The following is a 20,529-nucleotide window of genomic DNA, read 5'->3' as shown; positions in this document are numbered from 1 at the left end:
ATACTTATTGCACTCACTCCTTCAAAATTATATCCAGCTCAATTTTAAGCTATTAGATGTCCCTTTGAACTGTCTGACAGTTAGCAAATACAAAAATTCCTTTGGGGTAGCTTTCAAAGTTACCAGGAGCAACTGGATAATAAAACCTATACCTAATGAGCTTTATTTCAAAAGCAAAGTAAGAGACTAAATTGAGAAAAGTCATTGGCAAGAGGAATCCTGCCTTCTAAAGTACATTTTAATGTGTCCTCATATAGAAAATAAATCCCTAGGATTGAAGGTTAGTGTTATGGGTATATTAATCACCAAATTACACCTGACTTCACATGCCAGGGATGCCCATTTGATCAATAATCAGGAAGCATAGAGGAGATGGTAACAAGTTGCACCAAACACTTTAAAGAGGAGGGGGAGCAAACAATATTGAATTTAAAACTCCTCCACACCAGCCTTCAGAGGTCACTTAAAGCTTCCTACCAGAATGCAAAATGCCTGCTGCTGTCTATAACTCATTTAAAACCCCCACAACATATATTTTGGTGAAAGAATCAAATCTTTGACATAATTTATCTCCCATACAGAGCCATTCCATATTCTTTAAACATGAAAAAGGCAGGGCTTCTTGCATAGACCCAATTTTCTTATTGTACTGAGGGAACAGCTGAGGCAGAAGGTACAATTGGTTTCCTCCAGTTTTTAGAGCTAATTGCTCTCCAAGCTTCAGTAATCCCAGTTGTACTTGGCAATATAAATTAAAATTGGATCCATATTTGATATGTACAGAATCTCCTAAAAGGACTTAACATATACAGCTGATCAATTATTTACAGGGTATTTTCAGATGTGAACAATGTTGAAGTGTCAAGCTACATGGAAATTCAAAGGTTGTTTAACTCTTCTTAGCTATATTATTTCCTTTTAAAAAAGGTCAAACTTTCCATTAATACTAAAATGAAAAGAATCAATAGATTTTAGTAAGAAACCTCATTTTTTTATGTTAATTAGTTTGGTTAATATTAATGCTTTATGTCTATATTTTTTGACTGGCTGCAAGCTAAACTCAGCTTGTTGATTATACAGGAGAATTACTTAATTTTGTAATGTAATTCTAGGACATTATTGATAAATAGAAGAAAAGGAAAAACTAATTAGGTTTTAGAAGACCCCTACCACTTAAAATCATCCCATATGAGGATGAACTTCCAAGATATTCTGAAAAACACATTGAATCAAAATCCATTTCCAAAAATGGAAAAAACCCAGTATTTGTAGCAAGGTAGACCTGACCTCAACCCAAGCCTGCAGGTGGACTAAAGGAAATATAAACCTGTAGTTGCTTCCTTGTAACTTTGAAAAACCAGCTGAAATTATTTCACTTGGACATCATATAAAATATGAAATTCTTGTACTATCTTGGGACAAAGAAAAGTTTATTGAACCAGTATATAAATTTCTGATTCTAATATTAAGGTATCATTGCACAGGTTACATAAGGAAAATGAGCCAAGTGCTTGTTTAACATCAGTAATTCACTGGCCTGGGAAAAGGAGAAAAAAAATTTAGAAAATGGTGGAAGACTGCAACTGAAAAAATATCTAAAAGAAAACTTTATGTTGTAGTTGATGATTTAGGCTCATCACTGGATGCACCCTCAGCAAGGCTGCAGATGGCACTGAGCTGGGCAGGAGGGCTCTGCAGAGGGACCTGGCCAGGCTGGATGGATGGCCCAAGGCCAGCAGGGGAAGTGCCAGCACACTGGGGTGCTGGGGACACCTGAACATGAGCCCAGGTGTGCCCAGGTGGGCCAGAGACCAAGGGCACCTGGCCTGTCCCAGCCAGGGTGTGGCAGCAGGAGCAGGGCAGGGACTGTCCCTGTGCTGGGCACTGCTCTGGGCACACCTTGAGGGCTCTGCCCAGTCCTGGGGCTCTCAGCAAGAAAGGCACCGAGGGGCTGGAGCCAGGCAGGAGAAAGGAACAGAGCTGGGAAGGGGCTGGGGGAGCTGGGGGGCTCAGCCTGGAGAAAAGGAGGATCAGGGGGGACCTTCCTCCTCTACAACTCCCTGAGTTGCTCTCTTGAGTAGCAGAAACTGCCTCAGGGGGTGTCCAGTCCTGGCCCAGGCTGCCCAGGGCACCGATGGAGTCACCATCCCTGGGGAGATTTAAAAGATGGGTGGATGTGGGGACATGGTTTAGTGCAGACTTGGCAGGGTTAGGTTTAGTTGGACTCATTCTTAAGGGTCTTTTCCAACCTAAACAAATCTCTAAGTCTGTGATGAAGCAATTCACATTCTCACACCTCCTTCCATGCCCCAGGAAACCTCAAGACAGACAAGGGAGAGACATAGAGAGGGGAAGATGCCTATTTAAATACTAGCTGCTTTCTTTTCTGCTTGATAAATAATGTAAGAACATTGCCAACAATCTATTCTTAATTGTTCAAAAACATGAAAAATCCCAACTGTTCTGACTGTTTTTATTCTAGCTGTCCCAACTTTTATTAGAACACATAAAACATCAACATACAGTTTGAGCATCTTGCATTTTCCTCATCAAGGTCTGTCAAAAGATTTAGTATTATGCATATTCACCAATCCCAAATTCCAACCCACCTCTTGGAGAGGTTCCCTGGCAGCACCTTCCTGCATAAGGACAGGTAGATCCATTGTTGTCCAAGATTAAGGAGTTATGTGTTTTCTATTTTGGGTTTAAGTTGGATTTTTTAACCCTTCTATTCACCTTATTCCCTTTGGAAGATACCTAATGATTTCTTACGTACCAGGTAAATGAAATTCAAACTCTTAAGTCATTAATGCTATCATGTCATTAAAAAAGACATTTGGGTCTCCTTCAGCAAAGATCACAGACGGGTTTCATTCCTGACTGCCTCATACATGCAGCCAAAATGGTAATAAAGATTTAACACCGCTTTTGTCTCCCTTAGGAAACACTTCTCTTGATTCCCTGGCATGCCTGTAGTCATATCCATCTGTTAGGATGGCTTCATGCCCACTTAAAAACTGGCATGCCAATTTAATAAGGACATAGGTGTCATCTGAATACAGATTTAGAACAAAGCCTTAAAAATAAAGCCAGTGAACAACATTCTTTCAATGAGGTGAGACTTCTGATGGCAGCCAGTACTCAATTAAAGCATTGTGCTTCTTCACAAAGGACATCTGTTCACAACTGCAGCAATCTTCCTGTTAAAAGTCTTCCCTCTTTGTAATTTGCAATTTAACTCTTTGGTTTACTGAGGAGCCCAAGAGTAATGATTTTAAAATGGTATACTTTTCATTCATTGCTGAATCTTAATTTAAATTTCACAGCTTAGATAAGAGCCACAGAAAGGAAGGTACCACAGGTTGTCACTATCATATTTTCTGAAAATTCCCTTCACCAGGGTTTCTTCTCCTGCAAATCTGAGAAGCCTCAGAGAAAAATGAAAACAATAATTATCTGATTTGCTTCTCCTGTGTTTTGCTGCTTTGGAATGTGGTTGGAGATTGGTCATTAAGTAAAAACAATTCACATGTTGGATAAACAATCACTGTCCAGCTGTGTTGGGGCTCTGGAGAGTCACGAGTTTTCTGTAAGGATCCTTTCTCTATTCTAGGATAGGATAGGATAGGATAGGATAGGATAGGATAGAATAGAATAGAATAGAATAGAATAGAATAGAATAGAATAGAATAGAATAGAATAGAATAGAATAGAATAGAATAATAAATTAACCTTCTAAGAACATGGAGTCAGATTCAATCATTTCCTTCTTTGTCCTGGGGACCCTGAAAATACCACAGCAGGTCACCTACAGATTCTGACAGCACTGCAAGATGCAAATTCTCTTTGTGCCCTGGACTCTAATAGGAACATGAAGGGAGTTGAAACACAGGAGCCTGTGAGGCCAGCACTCAGCAGCTGCTGGCAGCTCAGAGTCAGCAGGTGAGGCAGGACACAGAGCAGGTCCTGTACCCAGAGCACAGCACTGACCCCAGGAGCAGCTGCACTGGTCTGCACCTGCCAGCTTCCAGGTGTGTGTTCAAGTGTCCCCCTTATGAGGGCTGAGCAGTGCCAGGCACTCCAGGGCAGCCAGAATTTGCAGCACAGCCCTGCTCTAGCCAAGAGAGCATTCCCAGCGCTCGGTGCCTTTTCCAGCTTGCAGGCATTGCAGGCTGCCAGGCAGACACAGCCTTGTCAGCACATCCACATCCTTTAGGTCCCTTCCAACCCAGGCCATCCTATGATTCTGTGAATTTTCACATTTCCTCATTTCATTTTACTGACACCCAATATGTGTCATTATCAAGTGCTTTAATATGCTTTTGATATCTCTTTCTATTTGATGTAATTGTAAATCATGTTTTACACATACATTTCAAAGTTCATTGTTAAAACTAGTTCACCTAACTTGATTTCCCTCCATACAACAGAATTTAAAAAATGTAACTACAAAAATGCCATAATGGGTCAAGTCTAACAAAAAGTTATCAGTTGCAATATCAAGTAGGTCTCCTACTCATCCATAAACAAAAGTAATGGCTTTAATCCACATATATTCATCACAAATGTATGCAGATAAATACCTGCAGATATGTTTATGCCATATTCATCTGTATCAAATCATTGCAGCAATAGAACTGGCAAAAGATGAATGCCTGAAATATAGGACTTGAAGTGATGTTTTAGAGGTAATGTATGCCTTAAAAATGCCCCAATAAATAAATAAGCTAAATGCAAAATTCAAGACTGAATCTACAGGATAGACTGCGTTTCTATACAGAACCTTTTTAAAGGAATATATATGATCAGTGACTAATTTCCATTTTTCCAGTAGCTAAAAACAGCAGAGTCACATGCATGAACAATCTCCAAATTCAAGTATTTTAAAAATGTTTCAAATTTTTGTTGAACACAGGGAAGGGGAAAAAAAATCAGAGAAAACCCCCACAAAACCCCAAAAATTTAGGCTTAGGAACTCCTGTCAGTAGGAACCAGATTTTAAGATCATAACAGTAAAAATCAATATCCGTAACTCAATCCTGACCGTAATAATTAAACTGAAAGATGCTTAGCCAGAAATTACTCCTACTTATGCCTTTTTTTAAACACCGTTTCTTAATAATCCTGAAGGTAAAAATGCTACACTATATCAACCCAAACTAGCAACAATATTCAATTTGTGAAATGAAACCAAATGTTTCACAGGTAAAACTCAGTAATGTACAAGAGTGTTAGGAAATCAGTGTGGTTAGGGGTGTGTGCAAGTACTTCTCATGTTTAAACAGTAAAAGAACAGAAAGAGTTCTTCAGTAAGGAAAAAAATTGCTCCAGTCTCAGCATTTCTTCTGGCATCTGGCAAATTAACCCCTGGTGCTAACATATGTCTGTTGCTGCTGTTCTTCCAAAATCAGCAAGTGGTTTGCATATGCTGAACATGCAGCAGCCGTGTCTGGAGCCACAGCAAGCACAGGGCCTGCATTTCCAGCCAAGACAAACCCAATTCCCACCCTGCCAGTGACCATCTGTGTGCCCTACTTAGAGCTCCTGCTCTTTGGGGTGATCTCAGCTCTGCTGCAGAACAAACCCATCTGCAGGGCTGGACCAGGAGGGAATGCAATGTCCAAAGCACCACTATCAAACATACACATTTCATCGTGTGTTGAAGCACTTTATATTCATTTCTCACCAATTAAAACCAGTTCTCTCAAGGCTATTCATTTACAAGCTCCAGCATAATGTTAAGGACTCAGCTCTCTTCACAGAGAGCAGCAGGCACAAGTTTCCCAAGATTTTTCCTGGGAAAGGCAGTGAGAACCTCAGAGAAGAAGAGAAAACACTTCTTATCTCTATTCACTGCTGCTGTTGTTTTTGCAGATGTGGAATGTGTTATAGAGATTGTTTACAGAGAGCCATTTACTTAATTACACACAGGTGAAAATGGTTTTGAGTGATTAACCAATCACTCAAAGCTGTGTCCTGGCTCTCTCCGACACTCAGGGGTTTTCTTTAGTATTCTTATCATACAGTATCTCTTTAGTATAATTATAATGTAGTATTAGTGTAATCTAGTATGGTTTTAATAAAGCAATTGTTCAACTTTCTGAATCATGGAGTCAGATGCCAATCATTCCCTGCGTCGGAGGCTCCCTGCATTCGATATAATGTCAGTAAATATTCCAGGCCCAGCTTAGAATAAACATCTAGCTCTAAATAGTGTAAACTCAGCAACACTAACTACAATAAAAACTCCATGTGATTTATGAACAGCTATATCTTCATTTGTTATTTTCTCAGAAACAGAAAGATGGTGGGAGAATTTTGGCAGGAAGTTTCCTAAAAATAAACAAATGAAACAGTAATTCCGGAAAAGTAGTTTTACATAGAAATTAAACGACTCTAACAAATTCTCTTCACAACAGGGAGAGAATAATCCATTACATCTTACTAAACAGAGTGACAGATATGACAGGAGACAGTTTCTTACATCATAAAAGAGACTCTAAAATCCCATTAGAGGTATTTATATGAGACAAGGCAACCATTTCTGTCACTTTGACATTTTAAAATAACAAAATATCAAGTAATCTAAAAGCAAAGTGTCAAAAATTAAGCAGATCTTTTGCCCTCTGACCAAAAACGACTTAATATTTTCTAAAGGCAAAACTGTATAAAAGTCTGCTCCCACATCCTGTTAGAACATTCCTAAATGCCACGGTGAAAGTGCCCAAGCAGTGGAAAGCATCCATCATCCTGCACTCAGCCCCTCAAACACCTGCACCCCCATAACCTCTCCAAGCTGTGTTATAGTAGCAGAGTGGGAACAAGAAATCAATGCCTCTACAAAAAATGGCAATGTAATTTAAAGGCTTCTAAAAATGCTTTAGTGCTGCAAGGCCTTTGAAGATCAATTACAGCAGAGGTGCACGGGACCATTTCCTATCTGATGAAAGCACTCCATGGGTCTACAGTGGAAATTTTGAATGCCTGGGAATACCTAGCAATAAATTCAGTTTACCCTCAAGGTTTCCAACTTCAGGTTCATGTGTGACTTATTTAATAAAGGCAAATTTCACTGACTTTTAAAATTTTTTTCTAAAACACTTTCCCATGTTTTCACAAGTCTGCTTCTTTAGAAAATGCTGTGAATATCAATGGGTCAAAGAATAGAAATGTCAGTATATGCAATCCAATTGAATTATAAAAATAACACCTCTGGGAATGGATGTAAATTAATTGAACAACTGCAATGAACTACCTGGAAAGAGACTAAAGTCTGGGGGAAAAAATGGATAATCTGAAACATACCAAATTAATAGACTTCACTGTAATTAGCAGTGTAGTTAAATATATTCTGTACTCATGGCAGAAAAAAATACTACCTGTTCTAGATAAATGTGAACTTTAGTTAATGATACTGTTGGCAATCTTACCTTAATTATCATGCTGCATCCTGTTCTGAGATAGCCTACATGTGCTTTCATTCTTGTTAATGACCTTCCAGCTCATTGAGTGCAGTAATGAATCAGGCGGTGTCTACACCCCACACACACTTGGTTCTCTACCCAGTTAATTTGAAAATCAATTGTATTTAATGTACAGCAAAAAAGCACCTTTAGAATCTTCTCTTTTAAGCCACAGCAATGTAAATGAAAAGAGATTTGTTTGCTATTTACTGTGTGCAGTATTACAACAGCACAGTACAGAAATGTTTCCATACCACTATGATATATATTATATAATAATAGATCTAATAATATTAAATTTTATATTACATAATGATATAGATACTTAATTGTGTATTGGCCTTTTCACATTCTTCAGCGCCTGCACTTAAACATGATGTGGACTATGATATTATATATAGGATATATATATATATATATATGTAGAGAGAGAAAGAGAAAAGATATATAAACATATAGTATATATACTATATTGCCCTAAATATACTATATTACCCCTGTGGTAATTACAATGTTAAGGTTGAAAACAAAACATAAATGCAAATAATCAAAAATAGCATTTAGACTAAATAAATCCCCTGTAATTATTTAAAGGATAATTTTCTGCTATTAGTAATTTAGGGGCAGTTGGGTGAAAGGAAAGGTGTAAAGATCACTACTAAACAGAAAAACTCCAGTATTAAATACCCTAAAGGATACTTGAGCGTATATCACTGAGGCAATAGGAGCATTGTCAGCTGGCCATTCTGTGTTAGAGGAATGGCAACTTCATGGAATGGTCTTAGGAAAAGGAAAATATATTTGCAAGAGTCTATTTGGCCCTGATCAGGTTGCACTAAGGATGGTCTAAAGGTGTGCCTGCCACTTCAGTAAGAAAAAAATAAAATAAAAAAGCAAAGTTGTTGGTTTCAGGCATTTTAAATTCTGAAATAATGACAATTCTAAATCCTACATTACCAGCAAGGAGCTGTTTTATTCTGACACTTCATCAAACTACTGACGTGCAAAATGTTTAAATGAATATTTTCTAGTTAGCAAAAATATTCTCTTGTTAGTACTATAATAACATAAGTCATGATATTGATAAAACAATATGTCACGATTAAGCTAAAACAAACAGGGTATATTTTAGTTTTATCTTAAATGACAGCAACTTGATTTCTCTATTTTGGGCAAATGCTTCTTCAGAGGACTTCTCTTGTTTTAATCTAATACATTAAAAAAAAATCAATCAATTTCTCCAGATTCCTCTAAAGGGAGCACAACTAAGTATTATTATATAATTATATACCAAGTATTACTATATTAAGTATCACAGTATAAACATTTTAAGGTAGACCTTGCACATGTCATCCCCACAAGCACATAAACAAGCAGTTAATTTTTACATATTATTTTGTGGATACACTTTAGCTGCCAATTACTAATGCAAGTTTGGATCACAATACCCAGATACGCAGGATATAGGTGAACCAGCAGGGCTGGCAAATCAATCCAGTGTGATTTGCTGCCTTCATGCTCTCAGCTGCTTGGTTCTGCTGTCAAGTGTCTGATGTTAGCAAAAAATGGTGGAGAGCTTTTGGGCAATACATTTTTTTTAATCTACAAATTTAAGACTAAATGAATCCACTAACTACCTGTCGGGGAAAAATTAAAATGTATTAATTATCTGGTCAGCATTATGTAAAACCCACCATTTATTGGTTTTATAAAAGGTCCCCAGAATTAGAAATCCTCCTAGGAAAATTTCTTATTCATTATTACCTAAAAAATACAGAAACAAAACCGTGTCCTCTTTTTAGAATTCACAATGCATCCTGAGGTAGACGTATCCCACGACAGACCAGCTATTTATTTCAAGACATCAGACAAGCTGCATTTACAAGCAACCAGCAATCTATTATTATTATTTATCTGCAGTAGTAAAAGCTTTAGAGAGTACTTTGCATTAACAGACCTCAGCTAAAGGAAGGGCCTGTTAAACACATGAAACAAGCACCACACTAAGCAGACTATAATGAAAGATTCTTGGGAATCCAAACCTCACTCTTTTCTCTTCTGGAACACACAGAGGGGTAGAAGAAAGGAGCTGTAGGATGAACACTAGTGAATAGATCTGTGAAGCACACGGTTGTTGTATGCTCAAATGTTTTCCTTCTGAATATTTATTAGGGTTTATTCCTTATTATACAAGCCTGGGATCTGCTGTCCTGACCATCACTCCTGATCTGTGAACCAGTAACAACTGAGCTTCTTTAACGAAAAAACTATTGAACAAAAAAAAAGTTTATAGCTTACACCTAATTTCTCAGTATTAAACACAGAGTAGCTGACTGAACTCTAGCAAGATCAAGAGTTCAGGAGAATGCCTTATTTGTACCCAAGAGTCTTTCACTCTTGTGAGAGGGTATTTCTCCTTCTGGTCTAAATTCTGCTCACCACAAGCAACACAGATAAAACTGAGTCTGGCACTTCTGATTTTAGAAGCAGCAGCAGTAAAGGCACCTCATACTGCAATGATGCATCAGACTCTGCTTGTAAAACAGAAATACAGTCAACTACCAGAGCAAACTGGAAATGCAGGACTAGAGCTGTTTGAAAATTAATTAGAATCTGCTCTTAATAGTTTGGATCAGTGTATGGAGATACCTAAGCTGCAGCTACCTGTGTTTCACCAATTCAAAGCAAATGTGAATTTACACATAGTTAAAAAAATCACAGCTGTTGACCATGAAACTATTAACATAAAGATAGGTTAAAATATTACTTAATTTAATCTAAACATTAAAACCACCTACATTATTTTCTTGATTTTTTTTCCCCAGGAAATCTACAATGGTCTTAAAACACAGCAGACACAGCGAGTTATTGTTAAAGCTTACAATATACAATTCAGTCTCAATGGAATACAACACAGGTCTGAAAATAAAGTGTAATTTTTATCTGTCCTGGCTAGTTAGAACTGCATCACTCTCCTGGCAACTCAGAATGAGGTGAGCAAAGCAATCCTTTCTCAATCTACTCAAACACAGCACTATTTGCAACCCACTATTGTACTGTCAGGTTCCTGGAATCATTATCTCTAAGCTGTCAAAAATTGGAACTCATCTGAGGAGTCTGTGTGCCTTTCAGGTTCTGAAGGTTATCTACACAGCAAAAAGGTGCAGAGAGAGAAGCAGCCATCCACTCCACAGGAGAGGAGTCAGAACACTTGACACTGAGCTGAAACTAATCATGTAAAACTTGGCTATTCTGATAGGATTTCTTCAGCAAAAATTCATTTCTTGTGATAATATGAAGGAAAACTGAGCACAATGGTGATAAGGGCATTTCAGTATCATTAACACTCCTGAGAGATGAGAAAGACACTAAGTTCTGGTAGAGGCTGAGAAGCATTGTAACTCCTGTAAGTGGAAATGCTGCATTGCAGCTCAGTGTACCGCAGCACAGATATTTTTTTGCCCTCTTCACAGGCAGAGGCCTTATTGAACATCTGTGTTCACAGGTTTCACTTCCTGTTCCTATTCCATTATAGACCTTCAAATGAGTTGACAGGGTACATAGCTCACCCACCTAACCACTATAACATAAGAAAACCACACAAAAGTGTTCCTCTGAGCCCCACCTGTTCCTTGCTCTAGACCAGCAGTCACACTTTGCTCTTGCCATCCTGTGCAAAGAGCTGAATCCCCTCCAGACCCCAGGCTCCTGGCATTCACACTCTTTCACTATTTGTTTCACTCCATTTCAAATGTGAATTGCACAACATGTAGGTCACTGAAAATTTTCACACATTTATTTGAAGCCTCAGAGGCATTTTGTATTTACCTTGTTTTTTAAAAAGATTGCTGCGTACGATTTCCTTCATGGACTGCACTTTCTGCTTCTGTAGTTTCACTGGTGGAATGCAAGTGTAAAATTCATATAGTAGTTGGCTGCATGAAAAGGAAAAATGCCATAAATACCATACAGATGAATTCATCAGGTGTTAATAAGGACAGAGAGAAAGAGCAGAAGATCACATATTTCTAAACATTTATCACTTTTTAAGACTTATATTTATTTATATCTCACAAATATTGACAAGAGACCAGTAACAAACATATCCAGGGACCCACCAGTGTCTTGATCAGTAGGAACTGGTGTAGCTTTGTGGAACTAAACTGATCTGCAAGAATTAATTGCTGACATCTAGGAAATGTTCAAGAGTGACTCACCTCAGTAACTTGGCATCAAAAACCATTTCAACATCATGAAGAACTGATGGGATGTACTTCAAGGCAGCAACCTGTGTTGACAGACAGATCATGTTAATCCTGTGTGTTTATACATGCACATGAACAGCACAGAGCACACCACTGAGACACAAAACAAACTGATAAACTTGGACTTCTTTCCCCAGACTGAAATTTTACATCACACTTGAATAAACTTCACCACAGAGCTGCATATGCTGAGGATATACAGAGGAACTTAACTGCCATAGTTCCAAGTGGATCTGACTCTCTTTGTGAGAGTTAGACCAACCCAAGCAGAGGGGGTGCAGGCTTTGTAGATTATCTCCTTGCAGACCACTAAAAGTGTCACTATGATGCAAATAAGTAAACCAAGCACTGATCACAGCAGAAGCTGTACCAATTCCATGCCAGAAATGTGCCATGCAGGAGGCAGAAGTTGGGGTAGCAGTCACCCACCACCCCGATGCCACCCTTCCAGAACAGATGAAAAGGGGTGGTCATGTCCCTGCCCAACCATCTGCAGCCAAGCTATGGGGTGGTTTATATCCTCCTATCAGTTCCTGTTTTGACAGCATAGTGGGATAATCAAACCCTACCCTGACAAGGCTAAGAGACAAGTTACTCTTCTTACATGGACAAGAAAACTTCAGCAAGCAATTTCAGGCTCAAAATCCCCACTAACACTTATGGCTAATATGCATAAAAACTAACTTGCAGTACTTTACTTCACTGTGCAGCTTTAGGGTGTAAACTCCTACTAACATCTTGCTAAAAACTAAATTACAGTGATGTGAAGCCTTCTAGTACTGATCTATCTGATAGAAGCCTACCTAGGTTCAATATTTCTTTTACCTGTACACAGCAAGTTCCCTGTTAAAAACTCAGTCTCTTTCTTGAGAGTAGGGGGCTTAGAATAAAGACAATTAGAGCACAGCTCTTTGGCTCTCTTTTAGACCTTTTAAACAGAAGAAAGCCATAACTTTGTTTGTATGAGATTCCATTGCAGTAGACAATTAAAAAAGAAAACAACCAAAAAATTTATGTCTTGATTGAAAAAGAGAGCTTAGTCTGCAGCACGAGTGAATACAGTACTTCAAAGAGACTCAATGCTGGTTTATGATACCTTCAGATATAGTCATTCTCCTGCAGATCTCATCCCATACTCATACACAGACATAGAAAGGTCAAAGGAGTGTTTAAAACCTGTTGCAGCTTCAACAAAGAGATTTTACCTTCTACTGATCTTAGGGAATCCCTGGGCTATTTAAAGCACCCAAACAAACACCTGTGTTGGGCTGGGAACTGCCTCCAGCTTTAATTCAAGCAGCAGATACTGCATGAAGAGACTGCACAGCAGCATCTGAATTTTATTTTAGAGCAGTTCACAGGTACTGTAAAGGATGTTTGATAAAAGATAGAGCCACCAGTGGCTACAAAATATTTCAAGCAGTACTTCACTGACACCTGGACTATTGTGCTGTCTGACTATCACATATTCCCTGTTCTTGCATAGGAGGGAAGGGTAGAGATGCAACCTCTCTGCAGATCCACAGTTCCAGCTGAAGTACAATAATGAGTATATCCTCTGCACTATTTTGGACTCCTAAGTTTCATTTGCAATAATTGCTTCAAATGATGCGCTATGGACACAATTGAGCACTGCCCTTAATGAAGTCATAAAAATCTCCTAGTCAGCAGTACAAGATGTTCTGCATTCTTCAAACCTTAAGAGATTAGTTTTTTAAGCAGGATACAGATAAACCCACAGCAGTGCAGAAAATTATTTCTTACATATACAATGTACAGTTAAATTTATTTTAACCTTTACTCCTGACCAAGCTTATTTTTAGCTGCCCTCTTTTTGCAGCATTACATTATACATATTCATGAAATTCCAGTGCCCATGAGATAAAAAGTACATTCGAAGAAATCACTGGTGCTCTGTTTCTTAATCTAATTTTACTTGCTATCAATGCAACTTTAAGAAGTTACTGTGCCATCCCCCTTTGTGCACCACAAGCAAAGCATCACTATCAGGACCTTTCTAGGCTTATTCTCATAAGAAAAATGTCCTGAGCTGCATAAAGTCCTTAGTATCTGCTGCAGCAGTAGGGTGGGTCAAAATTGTGTAGGGAAGAATGAGAGAAAGACAGCAGCTTCATATTCCATTATTTTTCATATTTTTCAATGCCACAGACAATTTCTATGTTTCAGTGACCTTGAGAACATGTCATCTAAGGTTTCTGAAAGCACACACAGCACAGGGAGTTGTGTTTTCTCAAATCAGTGCCTAGGAGCGAGCTGGGGAGAGCTGACATTTGCAGCAGACAGGACCATCTGTAGGTCAAACGTGGAGTGTCAGCTGGGGAACAGAACAGTTGGGAAAGGAGCAGGGGCTTGATTTGTAAATTAAGGTTGAGAGCACAAGCTGGTCAATGAAAGGGCACACTCACAGATTACAAATCAGAATTCAACAGTAGGACAATCTAAAAAACATATAGTCTGAAATTTAAAATTCATTCATTCAGTTTTATTCACAGAGATAGAGACTGATTTAAACAGACACAAAACACATCCTCTAAAAATGATGTTTTTTTCCCTGAGTGCTCAGGCAAAGGATAGAAGGTACTGATACCTCCCCTATTCCTTCACCAAATTCTTCGCAGTTTCTGGAGACTGATTTCCAGGTTTCCAGATTTCAAGGATTGTCTCCCCAAGAAGTACAGTCTTCATGAAAAAACAAAAAACTCTCTAAAATCTACAAAAGTCACCAGTAATGGCTACAGAAGAGCAACTGATAAATGCAACCAAGCTGTAACAGTATCCCTGCCAAAAGAAATTGAAGAAAGGTTTATATCTAGTGCCTAGAAAGCCCTACCACTGTAAGGACAGTGTAATTATGATTAATTTTTTAAAAATAATTACAAGAAAAATCTGGAAAAAAAACTCTTAAAAGGAGGAATCCTTTTAAGGATCCATCTGCACCTTGATTCTTGTACTGGCAAAATTAAACCACCCCAACCTCCACCCCAAGGGCCAGCCTCACACAGCACCATGGCAGGACCTGCACCCAGGCCACCCTGCAGCTCAGATGGCTGCTCTTAAACATCAGCACAGTAGGAATATTCAAATGATAATCCTAATTTACTTCATACAATACTGAAGCTGAGAAGCATTCTGTCTGCATCTTTAAACAAAAAAGATAACTTGACCAACTCCAGAAGTTTTTTTTTAAAAAAGGTTAACGTGGATTAATATGTACATATTCATTTTGCCAACAATAAATTAAGCTGTTCAAAGCTTATATAAACAGTACTCAAAACAGAACCAGATATCTGCCCTTCCCAAAACTCAGGCACTACACTAAGTCAAAGCCTTAATCCCCTTCAGTCAGCTTTAGAACAAGGACTGAAAAGAGATTTTTAACTTTTTGTAAACGTATACAGCATTTAACAGATCAGGAAGTAAGATATCACTCAGTAGATAAAGTTAAATTGAAACAATAAAGTGCTTCTGGCACAGATGAGGCTGTTCCATATAACACATTATTTTATAAAAAATCCTTTCCTGAGTGAATTAATTTTCCACACAAGGCTGAATGTGATTCTATCAGTAAAAACAACTGGGAAATTACTACTGGCTAAAATACTGAGTTCCAAATTGAAAAAAAAAATACTAGAGACAAAGAAACTTCAGGTTTTAAAATAATTCTTTAAATCACCTACGGTTAAACCCAATAGGCATGTGGACAAACAAGGATGAAATAAGAGTTAAAAATTCATATTGAAAGCCTCTGCATACTAGTTCAAGTTTCAATATCCTGAAAAACCCAATTTAACTTTCTTCCGGGCTCCTAAAACTTTCTTCTCTGATATCTTGAGACCATAATCTACTTTAACAAATTGAATTGATCCTACCAATCTATGTTCCACTTATCAATGATAATTCCAAGTGTGACAGATTTAAGCTAGTTTTAATATCCTGATTGTTCCTGTATTTTTCCAACAAACTCTCAGAACTTCCCTCTCTAGGTACACAAACTGTAACATCCATGGAGTCCCATGTGTCTGTAGAATCACTGAATAACCACCTGTCCCTTACCCTGCAAAGTTAATTTGTACTACTACAACATCCATCACTGTCATCTCACATTCCCCAAGGGAAATCAGTGTTGGATTTCGGCAGAGGCAGATTTATGGATTTCTTTCTACTACTTTCTCCTCCCTCTCAGCAGAAATTATCTCCATTTTCTGGCCTGCATCCACCTACCAGAGCAGGAGTCTCAAGTGTCAGCACTGAAGTGTCTTCCAAGCAGGCACAGAAATACTGTTCCCTGGGAAAGCTGGGGCTGCCTATGGAGTTCATGATCAAATGGGAAGGAGTGTTAATTTTATATTTTTTGACCCCATTAAATTGATTTCCAGCAGCCAGCACTCAGCTACTGAGCAGCTGGACACTGCTCATTCCATGCCTCTCCTATCAGAAGTTTGTAACATTGATACAGTAGTTTTTATTTACTGTATGTAAAGCAGTCTCTTTGTAGGCTTCTCTCAGAGACACAGCTGTATGAACCATTAGTATTTGGAACAAGAGCAAAGTTATGCTATAAACCAGTATTTCACATCTGCCATGAAAAGTTCCTGCTAAAAAGAAAAACTTCAGTACCTTATGAAGATTTAGAGACCCAAAAGCCCACCAGTGCTTCAGGGTTATGAATAAATAGGACCCATTTTGCACAACTGATGGCACTCATTAGAAATCAAAAATGTTGATTTTCAGTATGGTATTGATCAAAGCATGACTGTTTAATAACTCGTCTGTTTATGAGACACACTAATGTGCTCTTTAAAATTAGTGTAGATTTCTTTCCTTTAGTCCTCCTCAGAGATGCTCAGCTCTGTTTTTAAGGTTCTGGTGTTTCTGAGAACACCAGCCAAGGTGCCATGAATGTTTGCCAGTCAGGTACAACACTGGGAGCTGGGATTAAACATGGGAAGAGGGAAATGAGGGTAGGCACAGTCACACTCCTCAGTCCATGCACTGCTGTGGTGCCACTGATACTACAACCTGCTCTGAAACACTCCCAGCAGCCTTTCAGGGGCACCACTGCCCCTTGCACACCCAGAAATTGTTAAGAAGTTTTCTGTGAGCCTTTCTTGTCACTCTCAAGAAGAAAGTGTCCTGCTCATCAGAGGAGACCCAGCTGGACAATCCCACAGAGCCCCTCTGAGATCAGGCAGGGCAGAATGCAGGGATGTGACACGCTCCCCAAAGAGCACCAAATCCTCCAAGAGCTCTTAATTAGTTCAAGTACCATAAGAGCAACCATTATATAAACTCTTTCATTATTGCTTTAAAGATGCTTTTTTTCCTTCAGAAGATTCTCCTGTTTCTGATGCAGTATTCAAATGTATAAACTATTCCCAGGAAAGCTTCTACAGAATTATCAAGTAACAGAGAATCTGATTGATTTTTAAATGCATTAGAATATTACTGTAACCATGGTATTATATAATTAACTTGGGATTTACTTTTTCATCTCTTTTGCAGTTGCACATTAAACACTCCATGCAAAATGTCAGCTGAACAAATCTCACCACCTCTCATAATCAGCCACCTGAGCCTTTATTCAACACAGGTTTTTCATGGATTTCCACTTCTAATCTAAGTCATCAAAAGGAATCAAACCACAAAACCAGTGGAAAATTCAATCCCAATGCATACAATGAGTTTTTAATAAAGAATGTATGAAGCATCAATATTGCAGCTGTCTAATAAATCTTCTACATTTTACAGGAAATCTTGATAGTTTTTCATCTTAATATAGAACTGCAAATTATTTTATATTAGTGATGTTAATAACTCTTTTTTTCCCTCATTTTCTTTAAAACCTTAGATTCTGAAGTGTTAGAATAACTGATTGACATGAATGGCAAAAAAAATTTCTTTTTTAACACTGTAACTCCCAAAGATTGAGACAATAAAATTTATTTTCCCAACTAAGATGGTAAAATCCCTGTTTAGCATTATCTGGAGAAACTCAAGAATTAAACATTCAGGTCCCAGGAGGCTTCATGTCATTTGATTGCTTGAAATATTCCAACAGCTGTGCCTTGGTTCTTTCCTTGCCTACATTCACAGAATTTCTGTAAATGTATCTTGTCCTGACCTTTTCAAACTAGGCTCCAATTTATCAGATAACCTGCTCTTCCAACAGAGGGAAATTACAATAAGACATATTGGATACATTTCCTGAGTGTCTTGTCCTTGATTTGAAAAGAACAAAAATAAAAAGCCCATGTACAAAAACCTTATAGAAAACCAAATCCAAATGGTTTCCAAGAACACACCAACCTGCAACAAAATGGCAGTTTTATGCTGGCTTTTCATCAGGTTGTTGATGGATTCAAAGAGTCTCCTCATTGATTCTTCAAATTCTGTTTGTTCTTTGCCTTCATATAATCTGTTGAGAGATGCATTAGGTTATCCTTTCAGGTTTCATTCTCCCAAATGCAACAGCTTTAACATTAAATATATATTTCAGAAGCATATCCAATATTATGTACATAGATATTTCCCCAAGGGGTTATAACTGCTATTCACTGTATCATGCGGGAATTCTTCAGTTTGAACACTACAATAAACACTTTCAATTGTTTTAAAAGCCTCTAAACCATGACACCTCCCAGACTGCAGCTTATATAAATCATTTTATTTTCAAAGTAACTTATATGCAAAAAAAAAAAAATTTTGTTTTTTTCCCCACTACAACTGAGCTACTCCAAGATATTTTTCACAAATTATGACAATTTCTATCTTCTGCTGCTGTTGCCACTTTTTCCAAGAGCTATTTTTACTGGCCCCATTAACCAGTCTGCTTTTTGAAAAAAGTCTCTACTTGACACTTAAAAGTTTAAAAGTGCATTTAAATTGAGCTCACTCCATTATTTCTCCATTCCTTGTTCTAAAATTTGAATCCCTCAGATTATCTCTCCTGTATTGTTCATACTGGCTCTTAGTACTAAACACTGCCTACATAAAAAGTAAAAACACTGGTGACATGTGAAATTAGTTATGTGAAACAGCTGTCAAGAGTTAAAGAAAAACAAGCTAAGAAAAAAGCAAGATGACAAGAGAATTCTGAAATGGGAGTAGAAAACTGTGAGCTGAGTGTTACCTCTTCTGCTCCATCAGAAGAGAAAAATCTCTTTTTAAAGTTATGTATTGCAGTGTCATTTGATTTTCTTTTCAATTTGAAATGCAAGACTGCCTACAATAAAAATAATTGTCCAGTGAATTTAGAGTTTCAGACCTCTAGTTAAGTAGGAGTAGATAATGTGTAGTTGACCACCTGAATGTGCAACACATTGCAATAACCTACTTTATGACAGATTGTCCAATGAAGACTTTAAGCTGCAAGACAACATGAGGGATTAAAATGAGGACTAAAGTTCTCACTGAGACAAACCCCATCTGCTTTCTGACCTTCAGCCAGACAAGAAATTTTCCATAATCCTCTACACAATACTTCCTTCCCCAAAACTCTAATATACCCTTCTGCCATGACACCCATGACAAAAATATAAGATAAAGTTGTATTCTGTTCTCCTGAGCACCATCTCCTTCCTTATATAGGTTTACACTTTGTTGACCTGTATCCATCTGAAAGCAGTAAGTTCATTGAGACAGTAATATTTCTAAGGTACTATCCATAGCAGCAAATTCCCTCTCTGAATCTGGTACTTCAACCAAAACATCATAATCCAGTGAGTAAACGTAATTAAAAAAAAAATTATAAATCAACATGGATTTATTTTTTTAATGGACAGTGGAATATCAGAGCAAAATTGTATTAGAGTACCCACTGAGCAGAAGACAGCTGGAACAGAACCTTCCTGCTCTGGTGAATGGCAGCCACAAACACAACACCCAACGAATCCCTCTCCCTGCAGGTCTGAGTCTGAGTCTGACCTCTGCCCCTGCCCTCCTTCAGCCACAGAGCAAAGGGAAATCAGAACAAGCTGGAGGGGCAAACCAGATCAGGGTAAATGAAGAAAGGTGAAGTAGAAAGCAACTGAGGAAATGGGTCTGTGTTATAAGAGGAGAGTACAGTTAGCAGTGTGTAATTTTTCTCCTTCCACTTTTCATTTCCTCCACTCTCCCCTCCACCTTTCCCCTAAACCTGAACACCACTTGTAAACACTACACCTCAGTTTTCCTGAGCTACACACACCCAGTCCACGGAGTCCTCCCTGTAAACTCCTCAAGAGGAGGCCCAAAACTCTAAATTCAGAGTGACCATGGCTGCTGCAATGACACTGCTCTGTGCACAGTCTGAGGGGCTGAACACAGTGTTCTCAAGGACAAGTCTCCAGCCTCCAGCCATCTGTTGAGGTGTTTGGCCATGCACTGGTCTTAGGCCAAGCCACCTGACACAAAGAATAATCACCTTTTGAAACCTGCTGCTATAACTAAATATATCTCTGGAACTTACACTGAGAATCAGAAAGCAGATTTTTGAATATTCCCTCTACAAAACATCAGCATTATTTATATTTTAAAGCAGTTTCCAGTTTTATTTGTAAAAATAAAAAAACAGCTCTGTTCTACAACCAACTTTTTTCAGGTCTCCTATATCTGATATTAGACAGCTAATTAAATGGCAATATATGAGTACTTACTGGGAAAATAATGTCCTTGATCTAACAATGAACTTGAAAACATATTCCAGTGCTTTCAGAGTTCGGAGGATAGGTTCACATTGCTCCCCTCGGCTGGAAGTATCCAAGTATGTCTTCAGAACACTCATTAATTTCCTGAAGTTTAAA

General features: G+C 38.2%; 1 protein-coding gene across 1 annotated transcript in view; it reads right to left on the bottom strand.

The window, feature by feature from the left end:
• The window catches only part of DOCK2 (dedicator of cytokinesis 2), a 161,462-nt gene that overhangs the window by 109,101 nt on the left and 31,832 nt on the right, over positions 1–20,529 (bottom strand). The window contains exons 22-25 of the mRNA XM_066560488.1: positions 20,383–20,517; positions 18,056–18,164; positions 11,681–11,751; positions 11,292–11,398 (exon numbers count right to left, since the gene is read on the bottom strand). Coding sequence (XP_066416585.1) covers positions 11,292–11,398; positions 11,681–11,751; positions 18,056–18,164; positions 20,383–20,517 — 422 coding nt within the window. The remainder of the gene's footprint in view (positions 1–11,291; positions 11,399–11,680; positions 11,752–18,055; positions 18,165–20,382; positions 20,518–20,529) is intronic.

Source organism: Molothrus aeneus, chromosome 15 (genome assembly GCF_037042795.1).
Source record: "Molothrus aeneus isolate 106 chromosome 15, BPBGC_Maene_1.0, whole genome shotgun sequence".
NCBI lineage: Eukaryota > Metazoa > Chordata > Aves > Passeriformes > Icteridae > Molothrus > Molothrus aeneus.
This window is presented reverse-complemented; position numbering and strand designations above follow the sequence as displayed.